Source organism: Vulpes vulpes, chromosome 13 (assembly GCF_048418805.1).
Source record: "Vulpes vulpes isolate BD-2025 chromosome 13, VulVul3, whole genome shotgun sequence".
Lineage (NCBI taxonomy): Eukaryota > Metazoa > Chordata > Mammalia > Carnivora > Canidae > Vulpes > Vulpes vulpes.
In genome coordinates, this window is record NC_132792.1 from 102,975,425 (window position 1) to 102,990,850 (window position 15,426).

The 15,426-nt window shown below is 40.8% G+C and overlaps 1 protein-coding gene across 1 annotated transcript in view; it reads left to right on the forward strand.

Annotated features, from left to right (window-relative positions):
• The window catches only part of MEP1B (meprin A subunit beta), a 48,461-nt gene extending 34,917 nt beyond the window's left edge, over positions 1 to 13,544 (forward strand). The window contains exons 10-18 of the mRNA XM_072733712.1: positions 367 to 545; positions 2,407 to 2,625; positions 3,257 to 3,409; positions 4,739 to 4,954; positions 6,952 to 7,395; positions 8,892 to 9,071; positions 10,274 to 10,400; positions 11,043 to 11,247; positions 13,530 to 13,544. Of these exons, the coding sequence (XP_072589813.1) occupies positions 367 to 545; positions 2,407 to 2,625; positions 3,257 to 3,409; positions 4,739 to 4,954; positions 6,952 to 7,395; positions 8,892 to 9,071; positions 10,274 to 10,400; positions 11,043 to 11,247; positions 13,530 to 13,544 (1,738 nt within the window). The remainder of the gene's footprint in view (positions 1 to 366; positions 546 to 2,406; positions 2,626 to 3,256; positions 3,410 to 4,738; positions 4,955 to 6,951; positions 7,396 to 8,891; positions 9,072 to 10,273; positions 10,401 to 11,042; positions 11,248 to 13,529) is intronic.
• The last annotated feature ends 1,882 nt before the right edge of the window (positions 13,545 to 15,426 follow it).

Here is a 15,426-nt window from a genome sequence, read left to right on the forward strand (position 1 = left end):
TTATTTACCTGGAGCTCAGCAATTCTGCATGGTTGCTCTACCTATAAAACCGTATTATTGGTCATCAACATACCAAGGACAATGTGAAAAACTTAGAAATTTCCAGAAAAAAATCACAACTAGGTTGATTGAGGGATGACTTGCTCCTGTGTGATATTTGATGCCAGGGCCAGATCTCCAAAAGCCGTCTGGTCTGTAAGGTTTTTCATCCCTCGCCAGGGTTGTGAGAGAAATGCAGTGTCCTGATATGAGTGAAGGATCTAAGTGGGTAACCGAGTGGGGCGGGCACTGGGCATTTTTGCCCTAAGACCTCAGCCTGCATCATGAGAACCCCTCACTCCCTGTCTCTGTAAACTCTCCTGTAAGCTGCTGGTCTTCAGTGGGAAACAGGCACGTGGGGAAGCAAGAACTTTCCATCGGGACGAACTGTGACAGAATAGCAACGATTCAACACGAGTTCCTCCACGCACTGGGATTCTGGCATGAGCAGTCTCGTTCTGATCGGGATGACTATGTCAGGATAATGTGGGACAGAATTCAGTCAGGTATATTTCTTTTGTTCTGCTTTGGTTAAAAATTGAATTTCTGGGCAGCCTGGGTGGCTCAGCAATTTAGCGCTGCTTTCAGCCCAGGGCCTGATCCTGGAGACCGGGGATCAAGTCCCACGTCGGGCTCCCTGCATGGAGCCGCTTTTCCCTCTGCCTGTGTCTCTGCTTCTCTCTCTCTCTCTCTCTCTCGTAAATAAATAAAATCTTTAAAAAAACAACAACTGAATTTCTAAGCACATGTCCCATTCTGCTGACTGTTCATAATGGAAAAGCTGATGTCTTGATGTTTTACCTCACTCAGCCTTGACTCAATATGGGTTGAGGTGCCTGAAGGTTGTGGGGCACTCGTGTCCTAGAGCCCTGGTATGTTGGAGCTGGTTGGGATCTAAGAAAGTAATATTTCCCAAAGTACTTTTTATGGGATGTTGTCCCATGATATGTTCCCAGAGAGATCTGTAGTCCAATTAGTTTGGGAAATCCTAGGTTCCAGTAAATTCAACTTGAGTTATTGACACTGCTTATTGTTCAGTCTTTTTAAAAAATATTTTATTTAAATTCAATTTGCCAACATATAGTATAACACCCAGTTCTCATCCCATCAAGTGCCCTCCTTAGTGCCCATCATCTAGTTACTCCATCCACCCACCCACTGTCCAGAGTCTTTATCAGATTAACATACATTTACAGATTTTATTTCCCAAAGTGACCTGATCATGGTCTTTTTTGGGGGACAGGAGGTATTTGTGTTTGTTACTCCATGGGGCCCATACTGGGAAACACTGTGGTAGTTGAACAGCTCAAACTTTTTGGAACTTTGTGTTCCAAGCCAGAAAGGCCTTAACATAGTACGACTAAGGCTCATGTTGCCTGCAGAGACACTTAGTTTCCCACTGGGCCTGCCTACAAAGGGTATAGCGGAGGGAGTGGCATTGCTGTCATATGAGACATTATGGGGTCTGTTCTGTAGTTAGACCCCTGATATCACAACTTTTACAATCACAGCTCAGTGATATTGATTGTCTGGTGATCCCAACTCGGGTAAGGCCCAGCAGTGGACTAAGAGATTTCTAGGGCAAGAGAAGTGTTTAGTTTTCATTTATCATCTCACTCTTTAAGGTTCCCCAGGTCTTATCTGAGTAGAAACCCTCTCCCTGGATTTGATAACGCATCTGTAAGCTTTGGAAATCTGATCCACCTTACTGTTTCCCCAAAGTCATCCCACTTTGGGTTGCAATCAGTTGCTCATTAATATGATGCCAAGCAACTAGATATCTTCTCTAAATCTATTTACATAGGGGTGCCTGGGTTGCTCAGTCAGTTAGGCATCTGCCTTTGGCTCAGGTCATGATTCTGGAGTCCTGGGAGTGAGCCCCGTATCGGGCTCCCTGCTCAGTGAGGAGTCTGCTTCTCCATCTACTCTTCCCTCTGCTCATGTTCTCTCTCTCTTTCACTCACTCTCTCTCTCAAATAAGTAAATAAAGTCTTAAAAAAAATAAATGTACTTGCATATTGTATTGCATACATATTCCAGTAACCATGAAATCCCTGACTATGTCAGTTCCTTCTGGCGATTTCTGTCTGTGATATCAATCCCAGGTCCCTTCCCATCACATCTCTCAAAGTCCTCCTCCCTCCATCTTCATCTGCTTTGGGTGCTCTCACTTTCCCATTAACACCTGCTAATAACTCTGGTTGTCTTCATAACATCTTTTAGAATCTACCTTTCTATTACCAGTTCTTAGAGCCTCACACTGTGTGCTAATGTCCAGCCTTGGGTGGGAATGGAAACTTAGAATAAGGTAAGCTAAATTTTGTGAACATCAATGTAATTAAAAATCTTTTCACATTTATCGTGTAGGCAGAGAACACAATTTTAACACTTACGATGACCAAGTATCAGACTCCTTGAATGTTCCCTATGATTATACTTCAGTGATGCACTACAGTAAGACTGCTTTCCAAAATGGAACGGAACCAACGATCGTAACAAGAATCTCAGACTTCATGGATGTGATCGGCCAACGAATGGATTTCAGTGACTATGATCTCTTAAAGCTGAATCGACTGTATAACTGCAGTATGTGACAGGTTCTTTGATATGCCTTCTGTGTCTCTGCCATGTAGGAAAAAATTATTCACTGTGCCATTTTGCTGAGCATTGCTGGCTTTTCTGAAACTGTGGTTTGATAAATGTTTGATAACTGTTTGATAATTATGGTTTTATAGTTGAAGTTTGATATTTAAAAAAAAAATCCCACAAGTGCACTCAAATCTCAATCCACAACTTGGAAGCAGTATTTTTCTTCTCAGAAGTTTTGATCTTCAGATTAAAAATAAATTGGGCCCTATAGTGACATGCCCCATGTAGATTTTTAAGTGAGGAGCCATCATACAAATGGGATCAAATAATCTGTGTTGCAGTTGAATAATCTGGATAACTAGAGGAGTGTAGACTTCAGTTCCTATAAATTAGATGATTAAAGAAAGGCATCTTGGGGGCAGACAGCTTGTTCAAATACAGAGTTAATTAATCTTTTGGTTTTGCAGATATCAAGAGGTCTTCAAGCCACTATGCCCCAGAATCAGCAGGGTGTCCCCTTTAAAGCCATCCTGGCATTCCTAGTACTTCTGTGACAAATCAGTTTTCATTACTTAGATTATCATATTGTAGGAGTGTCAATAATTTTTTTTTTTTTTTACTTTTATAGCCACTTCCCTGAGCTTTATGGACTCATGCAATTTTGAACTGGAAAATGTGTGTGGTATGATTCAAAGTTCAGGTGATAATACTGACTGGCAGTGGGTTTCCCGGGTTCCCAGGGGCCCAGAGAGCGATCACTCCAACATGGGCCAGTGCAAAGGTAACAAGAGTGAGATGCTTCGATTTTATACTTGGTGACTCCAGCATTTTCCTTTGCTATGAAAGACGGGATTTTATCTCTAATTTTTATCAGAATTATTGATGATAACCCATGTGGTAGCTACTGAGGAAACAGTTCTGTGCCTTAGAAGGACATGGTTCGTTTCTCTGCTTTTCCTCTCTGACTTTTCTCATCTTTCTACGAGTCAGAGCTGGGCTCTGGGAAGCCTCTCCCTGCGTGTGCTAACAGCAGGAAGGTACTGAATCTCCTGGAAGGATTCTTATCCACAGGGTAGTGGGGTTGTTTTCTGAGAGCTTACAAGATACAAGAGATTTTCTAGGGAACAGCACAAGGCTGTGAATTCATCAGATTCGGAATTTCAGCTGGTTGTGATTACACGCTCCTGTTATAAAAATCCTGAAAATAAAGGGACAAAGTACAATTTATTTAATTTTATTCACATGACTATCCTTTTCCATCATCATTTTGTGTTAAATTAAGTAGTCATTTATTTGGCTACAAGTACTCCATTTTTATTTATTTGCTCATTCCTGGCATCAAAGATGTAAAACTAGACTTCAGAACTCAGGGTCATTGCATGCCAGCTCAGCTGGTGTAGGCAGTGCTTGAGGTCCCTAACAGCAAAGAGTGCTTTTCCTTTTCTTTTTTCTTTCTTGGAGCCTGGGGATTTGGGGAAGATAGGTGTTAAGGGTACAGACTTGCAACGAGTAGTAAATAAGTCCCGGAGATCTGATGCACAGTGTAGTGAACATAGCGATAATTGTATTCTAACCGCTAAACTTACTGAGAGATGAGAATTTAATAATTCCTACCACAAAAAAGAAGTGATAACTATGTGACATGCTAGAGGTTGCTAATTATTGCTACAGGGCTATCGTATTACAATACATAAATGTAATCAAAGTGATATGTTGCACACCTTAGATTTACACAATGCTATAGGTCAAATATGTGTCAGTAAAATACCATTTTCTTTACAAAGGCAGATTTGGGTAGTGGATAGTGGTCCTCCGTAGGCCAGAAGGAAGGAGGAAGGAAAGGAGGGAGGGAGAAAATGAGAGACAGACAGAGAGAGACACAGAGAGAGACTAGACCAAAAAGGTGATACTTTTTCTGATTTTGAAAGCTAGAGTAAGGAAAAGTGACTGAGAGTCTCTTTTATAAACTGCCTGTTCCTGGAACTGGACTCAACTGTCCAACCCAGTGCTGTCTATACAGTGCGTACTAAGTGGAACTCTTGTGCCCACAAGACATGCGTTCCTAGGGCTGGTGTCTGTTTTGTCAATTTTGCTTTGGTTTTCTTGACAGGTTCTGGCTTCTTCATGCATTTCGACAGTAGCTCTGTAAGTGTGGGGGCCACGGCCATGCTGGAAAGCAGAACGTTATACCCTAAAAGAGGATTTCAGTGCTTGCAGTTTTATTTATATAACAGTGGAAGTGAAAATGACCAACTGAACATCTACACCAGGGAGTACACTGCAGACCACGTGAATGGTACTTTGACGCTCGTGGAAGAAATAAAAGGTACAATATCAACATTCTCATTGCCTCGGTTCAGAGTGAGGCAACCTTAACTCTTTTAAGTCTCTGGCACTGAGGAGATCAGTTCTTGGCAAGGAATGAAAATACCAGCGAGGAGTGGCGGTGCAGTCGGTTGAGCATCTGGCTCTGGGTTTTGGGTTCAGGTCACGGTTTCCTGGGTGGGGGGATGGAGCCCTACACTGGGCTCCACGCTCCACGGGGAGTCTGCCGGAGAGTCTCTCTCTGCCCCTCGCCTCGCTCTCTCCCTCTCCCTCAAATAAAGAAATCTTTAAAAAATACAAGGAAAACTAGTTTAGGCAAAATGGGAAGTTACTGGTTCAATGTGAAGAGATTGTGGAATGGACGAAGGAGGAACTGGCGTCAGGCAGGACGGGGCCTGTCCCTGAACATGGCTGGGGACCTCTCGAGTTGGCTCAGATGGGCTTTGTCCACAAAACTGGACCTTTGGATATTTCACTTCCCAGCTGACATTTCTGAGAAATGTGCCATCTGACTGGAAAAGGGAGTCTTCCTCTAATTTTTAGCTTAAAAAAAAAAAAAAAACTCCCAGTGAAGAATTCTAATTGTTAGGATTTGGGTTAAGTGCAACTTCGAGAGCAATTCTGAGAGGAGAGAGGGCAACAGTCCATCCCTCTCATGTGTGGGAGAGGTGGGGCATGTTGATCAACTATAAAAGCAGGTGGTTAAGACACTTCCCTCGGGAAGGGAGGGGCTGTGGGCTGCCGACTATGTTACTGTCTGCTCCATGTATTGACCCCTTGGTTTGAATGAATTGAGTAAAACCTCTTATAAAATCGATCTACATTATGCTATATGTCATACCATTTTCTTCCCATAAACAAGAGTACAAAAGGTATATAAGAGACTTGCTTAGGGGTCCAGAATTTAAACGGATAGTAGTGACAATAATGAAGTGGAAGTTCTCATGAAAGATTTTTGTTCAATCCGGAGTTTATCCATGTATAATAGTATTTTCCATGATTTGGATATTTCTAACTTATTTTCACATGATTGTGTTTCACATTAAGTGCCAATGTATTGAAGTTTTAAGTCGTTGTTTTAACTACTTGTTTGACATGAATTCCTAAGCTGCTCTCTACCTGGGGGATTCTGATATTTTTAAAATGCATTGCTTCTTATTTGAGTATGTGATATAAGAAAATAACACAGGATAACAGAGCCTGCACTGCTAGCTAAGAGCAGGGGATGTTGGTGAAAGGGGGAGTATGGGATGGGGAGAAAGATGATGGTATCAAATATTAGATAAATATGTATAATGTTGAGTCACTAGTAAATGATCTAAGGAGTAAGTTGTAAATGTGGGCTTTCTGGGGTTTGGTGGATTCCTGTTTAATACTATCAAAACTTTGATTGAAAATTTTGCATGTGAAGAGAGTTTTTTTTTTTAAAGATTTTATTTATTTATTCATGAGAGACACACACAGAGAGGTGGAGACACAGGCAGAGGGAGAAGCAGGCTTCCTGCATAGAGCCCAATGCAGGACCCCATCCCAGAATTCCGGGATCACACCTTGAACCAAAGGCAGACGCTCAACCACTGAGCCATCCAGGCGTCCCAGTGAAGGAAGTATTTCAATCAAACTATAAATGAGGCTTTGGCTGAGTATCACAGGAATCTATATTTAGCTAACATAGAATGGGAGGTAATTCATATACAGGGCATGCAGTACTCATAAGTTAGATGTTGTCATTTGGTCACCCATCACTGGGAAAGGATGACCTATCTGAGGAACAAGTAAATAAGCATCCAAATATTCCAGATAGCATTTTGACACCACAGAGATTCCTTGAAGGTAATGGGTCTGGGCTGGAGAAATGAGAAAGTTACTCTGCGGACCTGTAGGAATCAATAGCTCTAGGATTATCATTTGTCCTATGAAGGTTAAAAACTCTAATGTTGATTTGCACTTGATTCCTGGTCCTTTGTTTGAGTTGAAATAATAATGTCTCTTTTGCAGATATACCCATTGGGAGCTGGCAACTTTACCATGTAACATTGAAAGTGACCAACAAATTTAGAGTGGTGTTTGGAGGAGTCAGAGGCGCTGGTGCATCATTGGGTGGCCTGTCTATTGATGACATCAATCTCTCAGAGACACAGTGCCCTCATCATATCTGGCATATAAAGAATTTTACACAGTATATTGGCAGCTCGAGTGGAACTTTATATAGCCCACCATTTTATTCTTCTAAAGGTTATGCCTTTCAGATTCACTTGAATCTAAGCCATTCGACTAATGCAGGAATATATTTCCACTTGATCTCTGGAGCCAATGATGATCAATTACAATGGCCATGTCCTTGGCAACAAGCCACGATGACACTCTTGGATCAAAATCCTGACATTCGACAGCGTATGTCCAACCAGCGGAGTGTAACTACAGACCCATTTATGACCACTGGTTCGTGACTCATTTTCTTTATTGCTAATACATGATCATTGTTCTAGGGGGGGAAGGATGATTTGGGAATGAGAGACTGCATGGTCAGGTACCTAGGGAATATTGAGCCCCAAATTTTAGGAATAGAAGATATGGAGGGGAAGGGCTTCAGCAATTGTGGACTGAGTCCCCCAGGCAGGACACTGTCAGGAATGTGAGTTAGGACTGTCTCTGAAAAATAGAGGAGATACTGTTTATTCCTGGCAATTGACCATATCTGAGTTCCCAGTTGTTCAAGGAGTATTGGTTTTAGAGTCTGGCATGCCTGGGTTCAAATCCAAGATTTGCTTCTCATTAGCTATGTTGAGCAAATAGTCTTTTGGGACCCAGGTGTCCCCAGACATAAAACTGAGGCAGTAATAACAACCAGCTCCTTGCCACCAGGGCTGTAAAACACACTTCAGCTTTTGTAGAAGGGGATGGTTCCTGATGAGAAGGAAGACATTGAGCAGGTGCTCTGGAGTGTTGGGAAGGCTCTGAGAAGGAATTAATACTTTTTATTAAAGAATTCTGGAAAACTCACCAATGGTGACATCACTCCCCATATTCCCAGTCTCAAAAAAGGAACACCCCCCCTCCACCAAAACAATCACGTTTCTAATTTTAATAATCCTTTGCCCTCTAGTAACCTAATAAAAATGAAATTATGGCAAGGTAAATATTACTGCCAAATTTGAATTCTACATATGAAAAAATGGACCTAAGTGACACAGGAAAATAAAAATTACTAATCTGATAGAAAAAAGAAATATTCACAAACAGGATTGTAGGGATTTGATGTACAGAATTTTTTCACTTTTTCCCCCGAAACATATTTCTGTGAATGACATTGAAAATGGCCCAAAGTTGGGTGGGTCATCACCTTTTCCCAGAAGCAGTGCTTCTCGCTGTCTTCTATTCCTGAACGACTTTGCTCTGGCAGGTAAACAATTCAGCTAATGAGATGAACTGCTCTATGTTTAAAAAAAAAAACTCTGTTAGGGCGTCCAGCTGGCTCAGTCATTAGAGCATGTGACTCTTGATCTCAGAATCGTGAGTTTGATCCTCATGTTGTAGAGATTACTTTAAAAATAAAATAAAGTCTCAGAAAACGTATTGATTTAACTTAGTTAAAAGGACTATATATGACTCAAGGCAACTAAAGAATGATTTTAAGGAGCAGGGGAATTTCTTTACTGACTAGTCCCTGTTGGTGTGATACCCCACCTAAGCAACTTTTGATATCTCTCCACACAAAGTCCAGAATGTAGTCTTCCTTGCCAGGCAATCTCATTTTCTTTAGGACAGTATAAATGAACAAGCTTCAGTGACTTGCCAGAGAATACATCACAGGTCAATAGCATCATTTAATTATTTTGAGCTCTATCCTAATTGTGTTTCACATTGCCTGTTCTTTCCTACCACCAAAAGCTATGATGATGCTAAACACAATCCATTAATATAAATTGCTTTTTCAGATAATGGAAACTATTTTTGGGACAGACCTTCCAAAGTGGGAGAAGTGGCTTTTTTCCCTAATGGTACTCAGTTTAGAAGAGGTAGAGGCTATGGAACCAGTGCCTTTATAACCCATACGAGGCTGAAAAGCAGAGACTTTATAAAAGGAGGTGATGTATATATCCTACTGACAGTGGAAGGTATGTCAGTAAAAATAGTTTTATATCAGATATTTTTGTTGTTGTGGCCATTGATTATTTACTGTGCTCTTCTGGGTTCTGTTTTTAGGTATAGGAGCAAATAGGCACGAGGTTTTTTTTTTTCTTTTTGGTATGAATCTTTAACAATATGGAAATAACTTAAATAAAAACAGTGACCATTCTAGGATGCATAACTAGATTACCACCACATGGAGCCATGGAAAATTTAGGCCAGAATCTTCTTCAGAAACAAGTGGAAGTATAGTTATCATACCCTAGGATTCTACTTAGGATTCCAGAAATAGAAATATCACAGAAGCACATGAAATTAAACTGGACAGGGACTGTATTTATTGTGTTTTTCAAATATATATACATATGAGCACACAAGCACGCATAGATATATTTTTATGTATCATATATAAGCACACACACATATGTTTTGTCAGTAGTAGGATTAATCTCTTGCCTTTTAAAATTTCTTACCCATGGCAGCTAATAAATACATTTTCCAAGAATACTCGTACTTTCTATGTTTTACGTGGCATAATTTTAACTCATTTACTATGAAAGACCCACTTACATCTCAGTAAATCAGAATCTTGTTTGTGATGAAAGGGGTGCAATTAAAACGTGTGACATTTTTATGTCAGTGTCAATTAGAGTAAATCTAGATAATATTTCTTGGAAAAAAATTATTCGAGAATAACTTTGTCGAGGGAAAAATCATTTTCTGTAGCAGAGAAAAAGTCATATATTCATCAATTCAGTTCAACTCTGTTTAGAAGAGAAGCAACAGAAAACACTGCAGAGAATAGAGCCCTGGTTGTTATGGGGACCTGGTAGCTTGTGTCAAATATCCACCAACTTGCTCCCTCCGCAGCAAGAGACCTGTGACCTTGGGCAAACCCATCAGCTTCCTTGCATTTCTGTGCCTTGGTATCCAAGTGTCCATCCCTTCAGGGTGGTTATAAGGGTTTGGGTCCCTTGTAGCTCAGGCAACGCAGGCCCAGGCAAGCATGTGGCTCAGTTGGCAGCCCCACAAGCTGGTCTTGCTTCGTTGCTTCCATTTGCATCTAGATTTTGACTTATTAATTATTTTACTACCTATGAAACCTAAGCATCTATATTAAAATTTAAAGATCAAATGCTTATTAACATCAAACTGATTTCCATCCATGTTCTCCGTCTGTCCTCCTTAGACATATCCCACCTTAATTCCACACAAGTTCAGCCAACCCCAACCTCTAACACCATTGACCTTTGCACAAACTTCAAATGTGAAAATGACGGCATCTGCATTGTCCAAAATGGCAAACCCGAGTGCAGGTAAGGGGTCACTTGGATGAGATCTCCCAATTCTCTTGTTAGAATTTTTACCATTTCTGCAATGTAGGATAAAACACTGATACCTTCTATGATTGAAATTAGTTGGTTCTCATCTCAAAGCCATTCTTGGGATATTTATTTTTTGCTCGCCATTTGGGGCTTTGGACAGCCACAGGAACAATAAATATATTTATGAAGAAATAGTACATTATATTGTAATTGCCTGAAAAAATCGTCATCAGTTATAAGTTATCAGTTATTAAGTCCTCACATGAGTCTGGTTGTGGTGATGTGTCACTGTCCCCATTTTCTAGATGGAGCTAGTTCTTAGAAGTTCTGAGATGAGCTTAGCCAAAGGGGTTCAGGGGGGAGGTAGAGGGGCTGAGACGTGAGAACTGTATGTTCTCTGTTACCTACACCATCTTCTTTATCCATCTTGGACCACAGTGGAAAGCACCAGATGAGCAGTGATTCCATTTCTTTTCCACGAGGCCTTGCCTGGCCTCCTGGAGCTAGTCTAACTGCTCTCCTCTGGTTGAATTCCATATGTCAATGACCCAAATGTTGAACCACACCTTTGGCGGTGAAGATTTTCAGACTGAAATTTCAACTTGTAACCCTGGGTCACATTCTGATGTGCAGGTGTCTGTCAGGAGAAGACTGGTGGTACATGGGAGAGAGGTGTGAGAGGAGGGGCTCCATCCAGGACACCATTGTCATTGCCGCATCTTCTACTGCGGCTGTGTTTGCCGTGATGCTGATAGTCACCCTCGTCAGTGTCTATTGTGTCAGAAAGAGATATCGTAGTAGAACAAGTTCAAATACAGCAGATATGACTCTGGAAAATGTAAGTTGAGTCTGATATTTGGTTATTCAAAAGCTATGGATTAAATCATATGAAGAAGAATTAGGACTTTCTTCTGTACTTAAAAAAGACTCTCTGTTTTCTCTGCTGGATAGCAGCTTTAAACCATGAGTTCCTGTTGCCTTCACCATAGGTCAGCAGTTCTTAACTTGGAGTCCACAAAGGCTTTGGGGAGGGAGTTTATATCCTCCTGGAATTGTATGGTTGTACATTTTTTTCTGGGGTGAGGGTCTGTGACCTTTCTGAAAGGCAAAGCTGATTTTGCCTTGAGGTCCTAACTTTCCTAGAAGAGGGGACCAGTGAGCTATGTTTTTGCTCTCAAGGTCCTGTGGGGGTGTTTGAGCTCAGGCTTGTAGGAAGCGGGTGCCGGGCTGTTGGAGGCTTTTCCATTAAAAAAGGTTCCAATCCATTCTGGCTTCATGTGCAGTAACTAACTCTAAGGGGAGATGTTCAAGTGTAAAGTCTTGCCTCAGAAGGCCCCTAAAATGGCAATAGATTCTAGAGAGTCTTAGATTGGCTTCCTGGAAGAAAGGGCTCCTGGGAGCACAGAGAACAGAGTAAGGGAAGTTAAACAGGGCAGAGGGTGAGGGTACATGGCACACAGGGCTGCTCTACAGAGCTAGGATGGTGACCTGAATTTAGGCCAGGGGGCCAGGCCAATGTACTCCCCACATCAATAGCCATTGGATTAGGGTTGCCCCCTGGGAGGGAGTGGACAGTTGGGCAAGGCAGCACCTTCGAGGCAGGGGCATGTCCTGCACAAAAGCCTTCATTCTGAGGGGCAGGAGCAAACAGGGCACCCCAGCACCCACTACGTATGCAGTAGTAGAGCACACGGGCTCACATTCTCACACACAAAAGAGCCCAAGGAAAATGACATAAAATCTGAACATTGTTTAAAAGTAAAGCTATAAAATTCTTCTAGTTCTATTTCATTCAAAATAGAGTATCTGAAAATTACTAACAAAACTGAAGAAAAAAACGTGCACAATGAGGATATCTCTAAAACAAGAAATACTGCAATTAGCTAAATCAAGAGCATATTTTCTCTTAAGAGAAATGGTTAAGACATACTATATTTCACAATTATTTTTTTTTTAATTTTTTTTTTTTTTAATGTATTATAGTCACAGAGAGAGAGAGAGAGGCAGAGACACAGACAGAGGGAGAAGCAGGCTCCATGCACCGGGAGCCCGATGTGGGATTCGATCCCGGGTCTCCGGGATCGCGCCCTGGGCCAAAGGCAGGCGCTAAACCGCTGCGCCACCCAGGGATCCCCTATATTTCACAATTATTATTGTTTGAAGTGGACAAACTGGTATTGAGACACAAAATATGTTTATGAAGTTAGTCAAAAGGTGGACAATGCTAATGAACAAAACACTGGTATCACATTTCCTCAACAACACAAAGTGTATACAGCTCATGATAAAGCAATGGCTCAGTTACTTCACAAGCTTATTGGAAAAGTACTTAAAATGTATACAGGTATTTTGTTGTTTGTTTAAAAAAAACAACAACACAGGTATTTCCAGCTTATTTTATGACTCAAAACAAAAGGGACAGATCAGCCAATGACCTAGGAGGGCACCCTGATGGAAGCTGTACCTGCAGGCATGGGACTCTGGGCCAGTAGAGATGCACTTGAGGGTTGGAGTCATGATTAGGGAAGAGAGGACACATTAGCTGGTAAACAGGACGGCCAGATTATTCTTCTGGAAACTGGAAAATATAAGCACTATTAAGAAAAGGGCTGACTTATGAGGCAAATATTGGGAGGAGTTTAAAAAAAAGATAGAAGAGAGGGAAAGAGGAAAGTTAAATCAAGAAAAGGGAAGAATTTTCAGAGTATCTGAGACATGGTAGGGCCATTAAGTATACACACACACACATACACACACACACACCTAACCACCATATTCCCAATAACAAGAAAACTTATATTTTCCTCAGTCTAGACATTTCTACAGTTAATTCACTGATCACAGAACCTGTAGATCTAGTTTAGGTCTTAAATCAGAATGTCCTTCTTTCTGAGGCTGCAATGTGTGCTTGTCTTAATGTTTTAGCATCTGAATTATGCTAGCCAGACAGGCCAGTGCATCTTCCTGGGGACCTGGCTGGGGCAGCCCACCAGCTGGGAGGGATGCCAGGAGCCTGTTGATGACACTTCATTTAAAAATTAGACTGCTTCACAGTGATTCATTTAAATGACAGTTTTTAAATTTAGAAATTAAATCATCAATTGTTCTTTCCCCTTTTAGGAGCACGCATTTTGAAGATGAACTCAACAATATGGCAAGCAGATGAAATTAAAAAGGATTCTTCATCATGGATTTCACCTAAAATATATTACAACGTCCTTGTTCTTCTATAAATGGATCTTCTTTGCAAATAGCTGGATATACTATAAATCATTATTTTGGTAAAAGTCTAATGATGAAATGTTTGTGCTTTTGTTTTTTGGGAGGGGAAGCAATTCAGGCTCCTTGAGAAGTATAATTGTCCTATAAAAAGGAGCACAACAACTAGAGAGAGCTTAGGGGGGCCAAGTGCAGTGGCCTCACAAGTGATTGGCTAGGAACCCACTGGAAATACCCAGTGGACTGATCTACACGCAAGCTCACCATTTCCATGTTGTCCTGTCCCATTCGAGGGACAGGCAGCAGGACAGCTCCCTTTCTCTCCGGGAACGTGTGCCCCTCCTGCCAAAGCTGGCCACTTCCTTGTTTTCTTACATAGACTCTTCAGAACGTGAGCTTGACTTAGAATTTGTTTCAACATGCATCTGTGATCAACAAGAAAACTTTTAACTCCTAGAACAGTGGTTCTCCAAGTTCTGGGTCACAGGAGCCTTTACATTCTTTATGTAATTTATTAATCATTCTTTATGTATTCATTAATCATTAATACATAATAAGCCCAATATTTACAAGCATAAATAATACTTGTATGAAAAAAATAACTCTGTTTTTCAAAACAAGAAAATTTAGCAAAAGGAGGGGTAGTGTTTTACACTTTTTTTGCAAATCTCCAGTGCCTGGCTTAATAGAAAAACAGCTGAATTCTCACATATGTATCTACATTCAGTCTGTTGCAATATGTTATTTTCATTGAAGGATATAAAGCAATTCTAGCCTCACACAGGTATGTAGTTGGAAAACAGAGGTGTATTCAAATAGCTTTGCAGGTAATTGTGGATATTCTTTTTGAATACTTTGCTAAAAGTTGACACATGGTAATTTTTTAAAGGTTAGTTGTAACCGAAACTTGAGACTGTATGAGTGGACTTCTGTACTTGGCCTAGTATTATCCACCAGTCTGTCTTGTATTTCGGATGGATCTTTCATCTATGTGTAATTTTGTAAGATTGTATATTAATCATTTAGAAAACACCCTACTGGTTCACTGAGTTATGCAGCGTTTACAGTTTGTGGCACATTTCATTATACAGTATCAAACATGACATTAATTAATATCACTACTGATATAATAAAAAAAGTCTTTCAGTCCTGGGAAGTTGACACTCATGGTGGCAAAAGCAAATTTTCCAAAATTTGGATTTTTGCTTGAAAGTTTAAATCTTATCATTGGCAATAACTACTCTCTTTCTTGTAGTGACAAGCTCAGTTCAGTCAATTTTTTTAATTCAAATTTTGTTTTAAGGGACACCTGGGTGGCTCAGAGGCTGAGTCTACCTTTGGCTCAGGGCATGATCCTGGAGTCCTAGGATCAAGTCCCACATCAGGCTTCCTGCATGGAGCCTGCTTCTCTCTCTGCCTGTGTCTCTGCCTCTCTCTCTCTCTCTCTCTCTTTCAGTGTGTGTGTGTGTGTGTGTGTGTGTGTTCGTCATGAATAAATAAGTAAAATCTTAAAAAAAAAACCCCAAATTTTGTTTTAAGATAATTATAGACTCACATGCGTTGTTTAAAAAAAAAAAAAGCTAAAAACAATAGGGAGAGATCCCTGTATCCTTCTCTGTTTCCTTCAGTGGGCACCTCGTGCAGTGCTGTAATACAATGTCACAGCCAGGTTTTTGACATGTTACAGCCAAAATACAGAACATTTCATTACCGCAAAAATGCCTCAAGTTGTCTTCAGATAGCCACTCCATTTGTCGATAGTTCCCCCCTGCTGTTTAACTTTTGGTGACCAGTAACC